Genomic DNA, 15,734 nt, shown 5'->3' with positions numbered 1-15,734 from the left:
CCTAAGCAGGGAAGCCCAGACTTCCCTCTCCCTAGCCACTTCGTCCAGCTCCTCCCAAGGGATCCGTAATCAGAAGAAAAAATTACACTTTTTTTTTTTCATTTACTACTATTTAATACTTTTTAAATGAAACTTGGATTTAATTTCATGCACGTTTTTGGTACTAAAACAGAATCATTGGAGGTAAATTGTTCAATTACTTTTTTTGTGTGCAAAATAACACATTTGAAACATAAATTTACATGTTTTCCTGACACCCGTGCAGCCGGGTTCTGAACTCCGTACATCTGCTTACAAGGCCAGCTCTAACCCGACGCACCACAGGGGAGTTTGTGAAAGTCTGGAGAAATGCTATTTGTGGAAGTCGCTTCCTAGCGGTTCCGCTGCTACACACGTCACAGGAGGCAGGCGTGCAGAGTTGAACAAAGTTTTAATCATACACAGTTTCAATTCGACTTTTCAGTCTCTGGCTCTTCCAACTTCTCCAAGTCCTCACCTGCTGTTCCCGACTGCTACTGTTAAAGACAACAGGTGATTAGACAACTCGTACGACTTGGGAAATCTAATCACCTGTTCAGCTGTGTGTCTCAGCGCGCTGTCCTCAACACCCTGGACACGGGCGGCGATCTCCACTCTCACAGGCAGCGCTGACCACGCCTCCCTCCACACTATTCTTATCAATGATGGAGCAGGAAGGGGCCGGTAAATATTTATATGAAGCACCCTGTCATTGATTGACATTTTACATGTGCTCACAGTGTGTGATCTGCATATACAAATAGGGAGGAGAACTCTGGGTATCATTTCTGCAATCCCCGGTATGCGTACTGCAGTGAAACTGTATCAAAGTTGTCTGAGTCATGTGACTCACTCTCCCGCTCTCTTTCTTCAGGTATTTCTTCCACTGCGATGCTCGAGTGCCCCTGGCGCCCAAAAAGGACCAGTTCCAAACATTCGAGTGTAACAAGTCCATAGAGAGCTTTGCCAGCAAAGTCCGTAACCTGGTCCTGGTCAAGTACGAGATCCTCCTCACCACAGGCGACGTCAAGGACGCCGGCACGGACGCAAAAGTCTACGTCACCGTCTACGGCGTCAACGGGGACTCGGGTAAGCGTCACCTGCGCAAGAGGTTTCGTAACCTCTTCGAACGAGGTCACACGGACCGCTTCCTGGTGGAGATGTTGGACCTCGGGGAGCTGCTCAGGGTCAAAGTGCAGCATGACGACAGTGGCTCAAACTGTGGTTGGTACTTGGAGTACGTGGAGGTAACCAACACGGCCAACTCGGTTACAACCATCTTTCAGTGCGGTAAGTGGCTGGACTCTGATAAGGCTGACGGGCGCACTGAGAGGGTCCTCTACCCTAAGTACTAAATGACCTACGACCTGGATTTTTTATGTTTTTACTTTTACTTCGCTACAAGTTACAACCAGAACTGCACTCCCCTCCATCAAGGTCCATTGTACGCGTTCATACAGGTCCACTTAACTACCTACATCAGGGGTCCCCAAACTAGGGCCCGTGGGTCGGATCCGGCCCCCCAGCATCCAAAATCCGGCCCACAGGAAGTCCCAAGTTAAAAAAAAAAGTGTTTTAATTTATTTATTTTTTATTTTTTTTAAATTTTTTATTTTATCTTTCCTTTCTAATCCATTTTATACCGCTTGTTACTCTCGGTGTCTCCTAGCCGCTCAGGCAAATCATATGGTCTAAAAATTAATCATCCCATCGATAACGTGACAATGTTAAATATTGATGAACATCAATGTTAATTTATGTTAAATGACAAAACGGATTAACTCGCTGGAATATAAAAACAATGTGTGTATATATATATATATATATATATATATATATATATATATATATATATATATATACAGCCCGGCCCCCGGCCAAATTTTTTTAACCCAATGCGGCCCCCGAGTCAAAAAGTTTGGGGACCCCTGACCTACATTATACTAATTATTTTTATTATTAAATGTTTATTCATTGAATAATGTGGACACAAATACGAAATCCTCACCAAATTGCAAATTTTATCTGAATTTGTTTTAATGTGTTCTATTAAAAAAAAAAAAATGTTTTTACAAGTTTTTCGCTTTGGCCTATTTCCTAAGATAGATAGTACTTTATTGATTCCTTCAGGACAGTAATAAATGCATATATTTTTAATATATTTTTTCCTTGGCATATTTCTCGTTTAATGTAATAAATGACCTCTCAATTAGTATAATAAGTATTTTTTTTTTTTATTAATTTAGGGGGAAAAAAAATAATTCCATGTTGTGAAAATTAAAAACACAACATGTTTTATTTCTAAGTAATACAGTCATTTCGTATTTTGCGTTATTTCCAAATTGATGAATAAGAAAAAAAGAAAAAAAAATGTTCCTGGACCCATTTGCCAAACTACCACAAAGTTTAGTTTAAGTTAAGTTTAGTCAGTTAAGTTATTTGTGGTCTTTAAAGAGTGTGCCAAGTGGCAGAAATAACTCTAAACCAAAACAAAACAAAACAAAACAAAAAATAACTTTATACTGTTACATAATTATTTATATTCACTGCTTTTTGGAATGTGGGAATTTTTCGACCAAATATATTTTAATGTTTGATTAGGTGTTGTTGTGTATATTTTGATAAGTCAAATGACCTCAATTTAATATGTTCTATTAAAAAAAATATGTCATACATTTTTCCGCTTTGGCCTATTTCCTGAGTAATAAATGCATATATTTTAATATATTTTTCCTCTGCATATTTCTCGTTTAGGAATAATAAGTTACCCTGAATTCAAAATAAATTACCTCTCAATTGCTATAATAAGTAATATTTTGTATTATTATTTAGTGGGAAAAAAATAATTCCAAATAAAAGTTTTAAAAAAAAAAGAGAATGTTGTGATAACTAAAAACAGAACATGATATTTTTCTAAGTAATAACGCAAAATATGAAATGATAAAATGTGTTTTGTTTTTTTTTGGCTGCATTTCCAAATTGATCAATGGGTAATAAAAAAAAATAATTCCTGGACCCATTTGCCAAACTACCATAAAGTTTTGTTTAAATCTGCAACAAGTAGGAGGTAATAAATTAGTTTTATGTTTCCAGCTAAATATAGATCAATTGTTGCTTCTTTGTGGTTTTTAAAGAGTGTGCCAAGTGGCAGAAAGAACTCTGAACCAAAAAAACTAAACTAAAAATAACTTTATACTGTTACATAATTATTTATATTCACTGTTTTTTGGAATGTGTGGATTTTTCGACCAAATGTATTTTAATGTTTAATTAGGTTGTGTTGTGTATATTTTGATAAGTCAAATTACCTCAAGTTAATGTGTTCTATTAAAAAAAAAAGTTGTTTCATGTTTTTCCCTTTGGCCTATTTCCTAAGTAATAAATGCATATATTTTAATATATTTTTCCTTGGCATATTTCTCGTTTAGCAATAATAGGTTACCCTAAATGTAAGATTATAAATGACCTCTTAATTGCTATAATAAGTAATATTTTTTGTATTAATTTAGGGGAAAACAACCAATTCCAACTTTAAAAAAAGAGAATGTTATGAAAATTAAAAACAGAACATGTTTTTTTTTCTAAGTAATAACGCAAAATATGAAATGATAAAATGTGTTTTTTGGCTGCATTTCCAAACTGATCAATGGATAATAAAAAAAATGTTTTCCTGGACCCATTTGCCAAAGTACCACACAGTTTAGTTTAAATCTGCAGCAAGTAGGAGGTAATAAATGAGTTTTATGTTTCCAGCTAAATATAGATCAAGTGTTGCTTCTTTGTGGTCTTTAAAGAGTGTGCCAAAAAGGACTCGAACCAAAAAAACAAAACAAAAAATAACTTTATACTGTTACATAATTATTTATATTCACTGCTTTTTGAAATGTGCGGATTTTTCGACCAAATGTATTTTAATGTTTGATTAGGTCCTGTTGTGTATATTTTGATAAGTCAAATTACCTCAAGTTAATGTGTTCTATTAAAAAATGTTTTTACATGTTTTTCTCTTTGGCCTATTTCCTAAGTAATAAATGCATATATTTTAATATATTTTCCCTTGGCATATTTTTCGTTTAGGAATAATAAGTTGCCCTAGATTTGAGATAATAAATGACCTCTTAATTGCTATAATAAGTCATGTTTTTTTTTAAATTAATTTAGGGGGAAAAAACTAATTCCAACACACACAAAAAAAAGAATGTTGTGAAAATTAAAAACAGAACATGTTTTTTTTTCTAAGTAATAACATGAAATTATAAAATGTGTTTTTTTTTGGCTGAATTTCTAAATTGATCAATGTATAATAAAAAAAATAATAATAAAAAAATAAATACATTTTCTGGACCCATTTGCCAAACTACCATAAAGTTTAGTTTAAATCTGCAGCAAGTAGGAGGTAATAAATGAGTTTTATGTTTCCAGCTAAATATAGATCAAGTGTTGCTTCTTTGTGGTTTTTAAAGAGTGTGCCAAGTGGCAGAAAGAACTCTAAACCAAAAAAACTAAACAAAAACTAACTTTATACTGTTACATAATTATTTATATTCACTGCTTTTTGGAATGTGCGGATTTTCAACCAACTGTATTATAATGTTTAATTAGGTTGTGTTGTGTATATTTTAATAAGTCAAATTACCTCATGTTAATATGTTCTATTAAAAAAAAGGTTTTTACATGTTTTTCCACCTTGGCCTATTTCCTAAGTAATAAATGCATATATTTTAATATATTTTTCCTTGGCATATTTCTCGTTTAGGAAAAATAAATTACCCTTAATTTAAGATTTAAAAAAATGACCTCTCCCTCAATTGCTATAATAAATAATATTTTTTTGAATTAATTTGGAGGAAACAAATTAATTCCAACTAAAAAAAAAAAGAGAATGTGAAAATTAAAAACAGATCATGTTTTTTTTCTAAGTAATAACACAAAATATGAAATGATAAAATGTGTTTTTTTTTGGCTGCATTTCCAAATTGATCAATGAATAAGAAAAAGGAAAAAAAAGTGAAGTTTAGTCAGTTAAGTTCTTGGTGGTTTTTAAAGAGTGTGCCAAGTGGTAGAAAGGACTCTGAACCAAAAAAACAAAACAAAAAATAACTTTATACTGTTACATAATTATTTATATTCAATGCTTTTTGGAATGAGCGGATTTTTCGACCAAATGTATTTTAATGTTTAATTAGGTTGTGTTGTGTATATTTTGATAAGTCAAATTACCTCAAGTTAATGTGTTCTATTTTTTAAAAAAAAGTTTTTTCATGTTTTTCCCTTAGGCCTATTTCCTAAGTAATAAATGCATATATATTAATATATTTTTCCTTGGCACATTTCTCGTTTAGGAATAATAAGTTACCCTAAATTTAAGATTAAAAAAATTACCCCTCAATTGCTATAATAAGTAATAACGTTTTAAATTAATTTAGGGGGGAAAAACTAATTCCAACTAAAAAAAAAAGAGAATGTTGTGAACATTAAAAACAGATCATGTTTTTTTTCTAAATAATAACGCAAAATATGAAATTATAAAATTTGTTTTTTTTGACTGCATTTCCAAATTGATCAATGGATAATAAAAAAAAAAGTTAAGTTTAATCAGTTAAGTTCTTTGTGGTCTTTAAAGAGTGTGCCAAGTGGCAGAAAGGACTTTGAACCAAAAAATCAATAATAATAAATAACTTTATACAGTTACATTATTATTTATATTCACTGCTTTTTGGAATGTGCAGATTTTCCGACCCAATGTATTTTAATGTTTAATTAGGTTGTGTTGTGTATATTTTGATAAGTCAAATTACCTCAAGTTTGTTGGCAAAAGTGCACCTAAGTACATGGACGCATCAAAAAGCCAAAACAAACAAACAGCCACACAAACTGCATTTGTTGTCAGCATTTTAGGCATTTTATTTGAAAAACACATACAAAAAGATCATATACAAGACAATAAATAAAAAAGAGACAGAACAGTTTGGGTTAAGCTATGCAACTTTTTGCATTGTCATTAGTAATAAATACAGTACAAAATCCACCCAGAGTGAATCCAAAGGTGTTTGTTTTTTTTTTCTCCACAATATTCACTGATCATGTTATTCTTCATTATGATTCCGCTATTGCTTTCATATTATTGATACATACTTCTACTTTTCTATAAAATACTCAAGATCATAAAACATTGCGCGGTTACAGCAAAACAGCAGTGTTGTTGTACAAAGATGGCCACTTCCCTTTTTCACTGGCAGGTTAATAACGTTGTTTTTTGTTTTTTTCCGGAGTTTTTTTTTTTTTTTTTTTATGTATTCTCAGCAGCAAAGAAAGAAATATTCAAGAAAGGTACAGCATCATATTAAACACATCTAACAAAGCTACTCCCACATACACATAGGAAAACCTGAGAAGGACATGCATTTTAAAAAGCTTGTGCTTTAAAAGTGTCTACTGTTCATTCCGGTTCATCAGCTTGAGTTAATACTATGGCTACAGTCCAGTTGGCTCTGGAGCAAACAGGGTACACTGTGGCGGGCGCAAAGGGGGGTATAAGGCCAGTGAGAGCACAAACATAATAAAAATTTTAAAAAACAATAATAATAATAAATAGTAAAGCCAGCTTCAGTCGATTCCAATTTTCCCTTGTTTTAAAATAACCGTTTGCAGGAATAGTATTGAGGAGAAGCACACGCAAAAGTTAGCTTATTATATCCACACGTTCATTTATATTGGTATCACCACAGTTTGCTCAATAAGATCAATGGCTCAAGTTAGCAATGTTAAGTAAGTAAGGTACACCCCCCCCCCCCCTTCTCCCCTCCCACGATCACTAAGCAAATAGCCATTGGCAACACAGCTCAACATCAATGTGGCCTCTAAAGGAAGAATAAGCGCAGATCCAAGAGATGAGGGAAATGATTGATTATGGGAGGCGAAAGCAGCATCGTATGGCAAAAACAAACACGCCAGCTAATCGTGGAGCGGTTACTAAGACAAAGACAGCCTCCGATCAAAACAAGTGAAACTAAAGGGAATGTGATCTCCATCAACAGCACCATGCTGGCTTTAAAGAGGACTGGGAGACACTAACCCAACCCTCCCAGTCCGCTCGTTTCTTCTTTGCAGAAGAAAAACTCGCGCGCGCACACACACACACGGACAAACGGCATGCAAAAAAGCATCCCCACCGACCAATGCATAATGAGGTATTGTTTTTTTTTTGTAATATTTTATCTTATTTTAAATAAATATATCGATTAAATTGCAAAGTTATGAGATAGACGTTAAAATATTTCACCACAATAGCTAGCTAGCTACAGTTAGTAATAAATAATGATTGTTAAATACTTAAGGCATCTTTAAAATCACAGCATTCTATGTGAACGAGCAGAACCTCCATTATTTCACCACTTTTTTTTCTTTTTTTTTTTCTTCTTTCGTTTTTGGATGTAGATCTCACATGAGAGGGAAAAGAATATAACGCAACACAGTCAAGTTACCACCCGATAAACACCAAGGAATGTCTGACGCACACTGAAAAAAACAAAAACTCAATTATTTAATCAAAAATGTTACGACAATATATTGAAGTCGACATTTTTACCAGGAAAAACTTCTAATTTTATGAGAATAGAGTTCAAATATTTCAATTAAATTTTGCACAGAATGTTACAATTGAAAACAATATTTTGGTAACAGTTTAGTATGGGGAACATTATTAGTTGCTTATTAACATGCAATTTAGTAACATATTGGCTCTCTTGGGGCGGTATAGCTTGGTTGGTAGAGAGGCCGTGCCAGCAACTTGAGGGTTCCAGGTTCGATCCCTGCTTCCGCCATCCTAGTCACTGCCGTTGTGTCCTTGGGCAAGACACTTCACCCACCTGCTCACAGTGCCACCCACACTGGTTTAAATGTAACTTAGATATTGGGTTTCACTATGTAAAGCACTTAAAGTTAAAGTACCAATGATTGTCTCACACACACACACTAGGTGTGGTGAAATTTGTCCTCTGCATTTGACCCATCCCCTTGTTCACCCCTTGGGAGGTGAGGGGAGCAGTGGGCAGCAGCGGTGCCGCGCCCGGGAATAATTTTTGGTGATTTAACCCCCAATTCCAACCCTTGATGCTGAGTGCCAAGCAGGGAGGTAATGGGTCCCATTTTTATAGTCTTTGGTATGACTCGGCCGGGGTTTGAACTCACAACCTACCGATCTAACCACTAGGCCACTTTGAGTCAATAGAGAAAAGCGCTATATAAATATAATTCACTTCACTTAATTAGTCATTATTAAGTACTTATTAATGCCTTATCCTGCATGGCCTTATTATACAACTAACCCTAACCGAATAACTCTAAATTAAGTCTTTGTTACTTAGAATATGTTCCCCATACTAAAGTGGTACCAATATTTTGAAGAATTTTTAAAAGATGAAGTCATACTTTAGCCAAGAAAATACATTTGAATATGACTAGAATAAAGCTCTAATTTTACAAGAAAAAACGTGATATTACCATCATTGTATGAAAATTTCAATCTTGATTTGGGGAAAAGTTGTTATATACGAAAGGGAACAGAATTTATTATTTTTTACAATAATAATGACGATGAATTCATAATTTAAAAGAAAAAGATCTTACGAGACAAAGCTGTAATATTTCGAAAACAACCAAAAAAAAAATCCCCAAAATTATTTCCTTATAATATTAAAACAGAGTTTTTTCTTGTAATATCACAACTTTACACATTTTTCACAAAAGTCCGACTTCATAGTCCTAAAATTCAGTGTTTTCCTTTTCTCATAAAATTGTGTTTCTTCTCATAATATGTCGACTTTTACTCAAGTCTGAATATAACATTTTCAAAACTATTATGACTGTGTCCTTGCAGAACCCTTTCCATCCCCGAGCCCACGTCATATTGCCACTTTATTACTCCCTTCTTTTCAGTGTGGCTCCAACACTCCTTGGTAAACAACACACCAGGAAGCATGAAAATACTTGGAATCAAACAAAAACAACGAAACCTTAAGACAAGAAGAAGCCACGCACACACACACACACACACACACACCACCAAACCAAATAAACAAAAAAAAGGGGAAAAAAAACAAAAAAAAACAGGCAATTTCATTTTATAGTGCATTTACATTAACACAAACTACATGACAAATATATAAATATGCTTTTTTTGCAGCGTTGCAGCTCTTTATCTTCACTGTGACTGTGTGTATTATTAGTACCACGTCCAAAACAATTGGCATGTGAATTTAAAAATAAAATAAAAAATGGCATACAAACATATGAAAAGACAACGTTAAGAACAATTGTTTGGTTGTTTGTTGTTGTTGTTGTTGTTAAATGGATGGCTTCTTATCCCTTTCGCCCTCCTGCACGACACCACACACACAAGGAAGGACAGGAGGAGGGCGGGACTAACGCACACATTCAAACACAGGCAGGCAAACTAGTTTCGGTTTCCTTTCCCCCCGTGTACAGTAGTGGGAACGAGGAACCAGTGTAGAATAATGACACTAATAAATGTGCTCGTTTGTTAGGCAATAAAGGTTCTGAGAAATGTCACTCGAGTGAGGCAAGATGGCGGCGTTGCTGTTAGACAAGGCTCAGGTCAGAGGTCAGTGTCTAAGGGCAACTTTGGCGTGTGTAAAGGGGGCGGGGCTGTGGTTTTGCTCGCCCACCCGCCACTCCCCTCCTGCGGATGAGTGGGTGGCATGCACACTACACGGGTCCCCTGCTTCTACTTGCTCCACAATGACGACACAGTCCAAAAAGCCTGGTGCACACACACACATGCACACCATTTATGGGGATGGGGGGGGTCGTCTAATCTAGCGAGGGGCCCCACAACACACATCACTGGAAGCCATGCCTGCAGTTAGCCGCGTTAGCAATGATGGCGCCTACATCCAAAATAAAATCACAACACAGAGAGAGAGAGGGGTTGGTTTTTTTTTCATGGTTTCTGGCCTTTTTTACACAAAAGTGGGCTTTGAAAGGTTCAGACCAGCGCTCTAGCCACCCACAAACATGGCCTCTCTGTTGCTACACAACACTGTTACTCTGGTAAATACTGGATCAGGACACACACCAAACAACCTCATGCTAATGGTTTTGTGTCATGTTCTGTACACGTGTGCAGCATCCATGTTGACGTTTGCCTTTCTTATACATCCACGTAGTCAAGCCAGTCTTAAAATGTGTCAACCCCATCCCTGCCTATATGTGTGTGTTTGTGTGTGTGTGTGTGCTTGGTTGATCCTACCATGCCCCCACCCCGCCACAAGGCGGAGAAAGCAGAGGATTGTGGGATGTGAGGCTGTAGGTGTCAACTGTCAGGGTTGAGCTGGGTTTCAATGTCCACCCTGCATATGGGGCACTTCCTGCTGGTGGCCAGCCATTGGTCCACACACGCTTGGTGGAAGAGGTGCATGCAGGGTAATCTCCTAAAGAGGAGACACTTTGGTTAATAACTGAAAGCCCCTGTCAGGTTCAAACATCGATGACATCTATTAAACAAGACAAGAAGCAAACAATTAAACAGAGACAGAATTCAATTTGGCTCAATGAGGAGAAACGTGTACATCTGTACCCTTGTACAGTGTCATTACGCTCTGCCAAAAGATTGCACGCTTCCTTCTTTTATTTGGACCTTCCCTGACCACATGGCAACAGCTGCTTCCAAATGGACGGGGTCGTAAACAGCCGTCGCCTTTGATTACAAAACAGTTCAAAAGAAAAGGTCGGTTCAAAAAAAAGAGGTCGTAAAAGAGTTCAAAAAAGCGGTGCCTGGAGGGGAGTCGGGCCCTGCTTCCTCTCCGCTTTGTAGTTCTTGGGTCACGACAATATCTTTCTGTTGATTACAATACATGAAAGAAACAGAAACACCTTCATGTCTACACAGTAGAGTTTTTACAAGCCTTCTTCTTGGTAGGTTCAAAGACATGTTTTTGCTTCTCGTCGGGCACTCGATGTAACACAAAGTTTTTGTGATAACTTAGAAACAATTATCCTAACACCCCCACAATCGCACATTTCCCTCAAATGATGCCACTTTCCTGCTTCCTAACCTGGCAGCTAATTGAGGTTTTCTTGCAAAAAGTTTTTTTTGCCTATGTCAGTGAACCGGAAGTAAAACAGACACAGCGATGGTTAAAGTTAAAGTACCAAAGATAGTCACACATACACTAGGTGTGGTGAAATTTGTCCTCTGCATTTGAGCCATCACCCTTGATCACCCCCTGGGAGGTGAGGGGAGCAGTGAGCAGCAGCGGTGGCCGCGCCCAGGAATCAGTTTTGGTGATTTAACCCCCAATTCCAACCCTTGATGTTGAGTCTCAAGCAGGAAAGGTAATGGGTCCCATTTTTATAGTCTCTGGTATGACTCGGCCGGGGTTTGAACTCACAACCTACCTATCTCAGGGCGGACACTCTAACCACTAGGCCACTTTGAGTCAATAGAGAAAAGGGTTGTTGTGGGACCATAATACAATTTGATGTCTTTATATGTTAGGCCAATAGTAAAATAGAAATCAATACATTTCGCCCACGGATGATGGGTAGGCTCCTCCATCGCTTTGTCTGTTTCACCTCTGGTTCACCATCGCTGTGTCTGTTTTACTTCCGGTTCAGTGACATAGGAAAAAAACCTTTTGTGAGATCTCGCAAAAAGTATCGCGAGATATCGCAAAGCATTTTTTCCCTCCATGTCCCTTTAGGGGCTCTGTAGATTTTTGTGAAGAATTAGGAATTTATTTTCATAATAGCAATGTTTTTTATTACTTTAAATATTTATGTAAATCTATCATATGTAATCATATTCTTAAAAAGTAGAGAATAAATGTTTGTATATATATATTGTATGTAGGGTTGTACGGTATACCGGTATTAGTATAGTACCGCGATACTAATGAAATGTATATTCGGTACTATACCGCCTCTAAAAAGTACCGGTCCTGTAACGACTTGGTATCGGATTGATACCCAAATTTGTGGTATCATCTAAAACTAATGTGAAGCATCCAAACAACAGAAGAATAAGTGATTATTACATTTTAACAGAAGTGTAGATAGAACATGTTAAAAGAGAAAATAAGCAGATGTTAACAGTAAATGACCAAGTAAATTAATAATTAATGTTCTACCACTTGTCCTTAATAATTTTGACAAAATAATAGAATGATAAATGACACAATATGTTACTGCATATGTCAGCAGCTAAATTAGGAGCCTTTGTTTGTTTACTTACTAATAAAAGACAAGTTGTCTTGTATGTTCACTATTTTATTTAAGGACAAACTTGCAATAAGAAACATATGTTTAATGTACCCTAATACTTTTTTGGTAAAATAAAGCCAATAATGAAATGTTTTGTGGTCCCCTTTTATTTACAAAAGTATCGAAAAGTATCGAAATAATTTTGTTACCGGTACCAAAATATTGGTATCAGGACAACACTAATTGTATGTTATACTCTCTTACAAAATATTATATGAAATAAACTGTATTTTCAAAAGTTGTAATGTCATAACAATTTAAGTAAAGATTCTTCATTTAAATAATTCAAATTAAGTCGTAAATTTTGCAGAAAAAACCTGAAAAACAAACATTTCTACAATGAAGTCATAATATTTACAAATAAATGGGGATTTTAATTAAATAAGGATATTCTCTAGTATTAAAAAAATGATTGTGGTATATATTTTTATGGAAAATATTTTATTATTAGTATTATGGGTACATTTAAATCTTAAATTACCAATAACATAATCCTACAAAAATTAATTTTCAAAAACGAAGATGCGTGAACAAATCTTTTTTTTTTTTGTGTGGAAAAAAAAGTAATACTAGCACACATTTAAAATACTGTATTACGAAGAAAAAAAGAAAAAAAAAGCTGTACTTGCAATAGTATGAGGAAAATATGTAACTCAATGGTCCATTACCTTTTTCAAACAAAAGTATTACTTAAACTAAAAAAATGTATATTGTGAAATAAAACAGTTTGCGGTAATATTACAAATACTGTATTCTTTTCACATTAATTATAGCAGTAACTATAAAACACCACTAGATGGCACAATAGCTCTCTAAATAGTCTAATTTCCTCCCCAATGCATCTGTCAGGCTGTCACATGAGTAGTTCTACTTTATTTACTTCTTCTAAACCAGGGGTCAGCAACCCACGGCTCTAGAGCCACATGCGGCTCTTTAGCGACGCCCTGGTGGGTCCATGGAGATTTTACGAAAATGTATAAAAATGTCAAAAAAATGGGGGGAAAAATATGTTTTTTGTTGTAATATTGATGTAAAAACACGACACAAACCTTCCTAATTGTTAGAAAGCCCACAGTTTATTTGTGTTTATGCTTCACTGATGAGAGTATTTGGCGAGCGCCGTTTTGTCCTACTAATTTCAGCGGCCCTTGAACTCACTGTTGTGTGGACTTTGACTCAACAGTTTGTTTACATGTATAACTTTCTCCGACGATGCCACAGAAAGACGTGTTTTATGCCACTCATTCTTTGTCTCATTTTGTCCACCAAACTTTTCATATTGTGCGTGAATGTCGAAAGGTGAGTTTTGTTGATATTATTGACTTGTTGGAGAGCTAATCCGGCATATTTTATCACTGCATGACTGCAAGATAATCGACGCTAACATGCTATTTAGGCTGGCTGTATGTACATATTGCGTCATTATGCCTCGTTTGTAGGTACATTTATTTTCCTTTACTCACATTATCTGTATGTAATATTGGCTGCATTACTGATAGTTGTTTGTATGACATGTTGTTCCAGACCACAGCAAACGTTACCCAGCTTGCAAAGATTGTAATAAATCCATTAGAAGAAGACAGCCTGTTGTTTCCTTTAACTTGGACACACACATCTATACCTTTGGTCATTTCCAGGAGTTATCTCACCCTCTGAGAAGTTTTACTAATGTTTTCCAATGTTGTAAAAATGTGTAGAATAAATATATTTCAGCATTTCTGTCAACGAAGATTTGCGTCAGCCTGCGACACATAGTCTTTTTGATAGTAGGCTAATATAGCTAATTAGCTACTTACATCACGTGTTGCCTTCATTATAACACTTATATAAGTCTTTTCATTTTTTGCGGCTCCAGACAGACAACTTCTCTGTATTTGTGATCCAACATTTTGGGTTGCCGACCCCTGGTCTAAACCCTCAAAACTGAGCAGTACTGTCGATGTAACGGCGGGAATTTTCATCCAGGCATTCTTAGATTGTGCAGGTGTACTTATGAAAGCGTCCATTGAGTGTATTTCGTTAGAAATGGCCAGTAGTGATATAAAAGACCTCAACGAGCTAACACCTCACAGCGTTGTAGCGGTCAGGTGTGAGAACATGACGCAGCAGTCCCATTCCAGGGCAAGTCCCATAAAGCTCCCCAAAATGATAGCACAAACTCCACACGTGGAGTTGGCCAAATAAAGTCGCGCGTGCTCTTGTTGTACCTGACATCCTCGCCGTCCTCCAACATGGACAAACAAATGGTGCACTTTTCATCCGTGTCTAGCTCTTCGTCATCCAGACACATCTTCAGGTCCTGGGGGATTCTCTGCAGCACACAGACATACACGTGTGCATTTTCACCTTATGTCCAAAAAAAAAAAAAAACATGTACTATTTGGGCTTTTTGAATGAGAGGGAAAAGATGTAAAAGCCTTGATTTTGTGTGAGCCTAATGATGTGCCAGTCTTCTCTAAAAGTATTTAGGTCACGTTCACCAGACGTGCTTGTTCAAATCCCCTCCGGAGTGACTCATCCCTCACTGTGATATCATGCAGTCTGCAGACATGTTATTTCACTTAAAGCTGGTGCTCAAAATGAGTTTGACCTTTGAACTCGTATTTCCAATTCCTGTGGCTGCCCCGCTTAAAAAAAAAGAAAAAAAAAAGTCACTTTCTGACTTGCTTACTCATACCTTCTTGTACTTGTGGGGGAAAGTGAATCTCTCGATGGTGGTTTGGACCGCTCCACGGTTTACGCTGCCCAGTCGGTCCTCCAGCTGCAAAAGCTCCTACAGGTGATAAAAAGAGCATCCAAAGTATTAGCAAATGTTATACCGTACATATGACATGCATGGCAATTACAAATAATTGTATAAATGTTATATCGTGTAGAGCAGGGGTGTCAAACTCATTTTAGATAGGGAGCCACATGGAGAAAAATCTACTCCCAAGTGGGCTGGTAGAATCACGGCATGATAACTTAAAAATAAAGACAACTTCAGATTGTTTTCTTTGTTTAAAAATAGAACAAACACATTCTGAAAGATTGCTGTTAATAGTACATATACTTTATTTGCCGTTATTTATATTTTCTGAATAAATGATGTGATAATGTTCATCAGTCAACTCATTGGAAAAAAATTATATACAAATCAAATTACAGGATGTTATTTATGTAGTTTGATCATTTTCCTTGACTGATGCACTAACATAATGTGGTTTATTTTGTACATTAATAGCATCATCTACAAAGATACAAATAATTGCTATTGTGACATCTAGTGCACACATTTAGAACAGCGGTTTCTTTCATTCAAAAATTTCAGGTACATTTTCATACTTAGCAAATTCATCCCGCAGGCCGGATAAAACCTGTTCGCGGGCCATACGTTTGACACCCCTGGGGTAGATGATTCATTTTGCACCAACCAGCAGAGAGCACAAGATTGA

The 15,734-nt window shown here is 36.0% G+C and overlaps 2 protein-coding genes across 8 annotated transcripts in view; one reads left to right on the top strand and one right to left on the bottom strand.

The window, feature by feature from the left end:
• The window catches only part of LOC133632837 (lipoxygenase homology domain-containing protein 1-like), a 57,536-nt gene extending 55,495 nt beyond the window's left edge, over positions 1–2,041 (top strand). For 2 of the 4 annotated variants that reach the window (XM_062025583.1, XM_062025584.1), the window contains one exon: positions 893–2,040. In XM_062025583.1, coding sequence (XP_061881567.1) covers positions 893–1,373 — 481 coding nt within the window. In that variant the 3' untranslated portion in view covers positions 1,374–2,040. Of the gene's footprint in view, positions 1–578; positions 703–782; positions 819–892 lie in introns of all 4 variants that reach the window. The other 2 variants (XR_009821716.1, XM_062025582.1) reach the window with 2 other exon arrangements.
• Positions 2,042–5,773: 3,732 nt separating this feature from the next.
• ark2cb (arkadia (RNF111) C-terminal like ring finger ubiquitin ligase 2Cb) overlaps positions 5,774–15,734 on the bottom strand; it is a 33,706-nt gene continuing 23,745 nt past the window's right edge. For 3 of the 4 annotated variants that reach the window (XM_062025579.1, XM_062025580.1, XM_062025577.1), the window contains 3 exons: positions 14,978–15,073; positions 14,508–14,611; positions 5,775–10,469 (listed from right to left, as the gene is read on the bottom strand). In XM_062025579.1, the coding sequence (XP_061881563.1) occupies positions 10,352–10,469; positions 14,508–14,611; positions 14,978–15,073 (318 nt within the window). In that variant the 3' untranslated portion in view covers positions 5,775–10,351. Of the gene's footprint in view, positions 10,470–14,507; positions 14,612–14,977; positions 15,074–15,734 lie in introns of all 4 variants that reach the window. The other variant, XM_062025578.1, reaches the window with a different exon arrangement.

This window comes from Entelurus aequoreus, linkage group LG17 (genome assembly GCF_033978785.1).
Source record: "Entelurus aequoreus isolate RoL-2023_Sb linkage group LG17, RoL_Eaeq_v1.1, whole genome shotgun sequence".
NCBI lineage: Eukaryota > Metazoa > Chordata > Actinopteri > Syngnathiformes > Syngnathidae > Entelurus > Entelurus aequoreus.
Note: the sequence above shows the minus strand (reverse complement) of the source record. Positions and strands in the feature narration are given on the sequence as shown.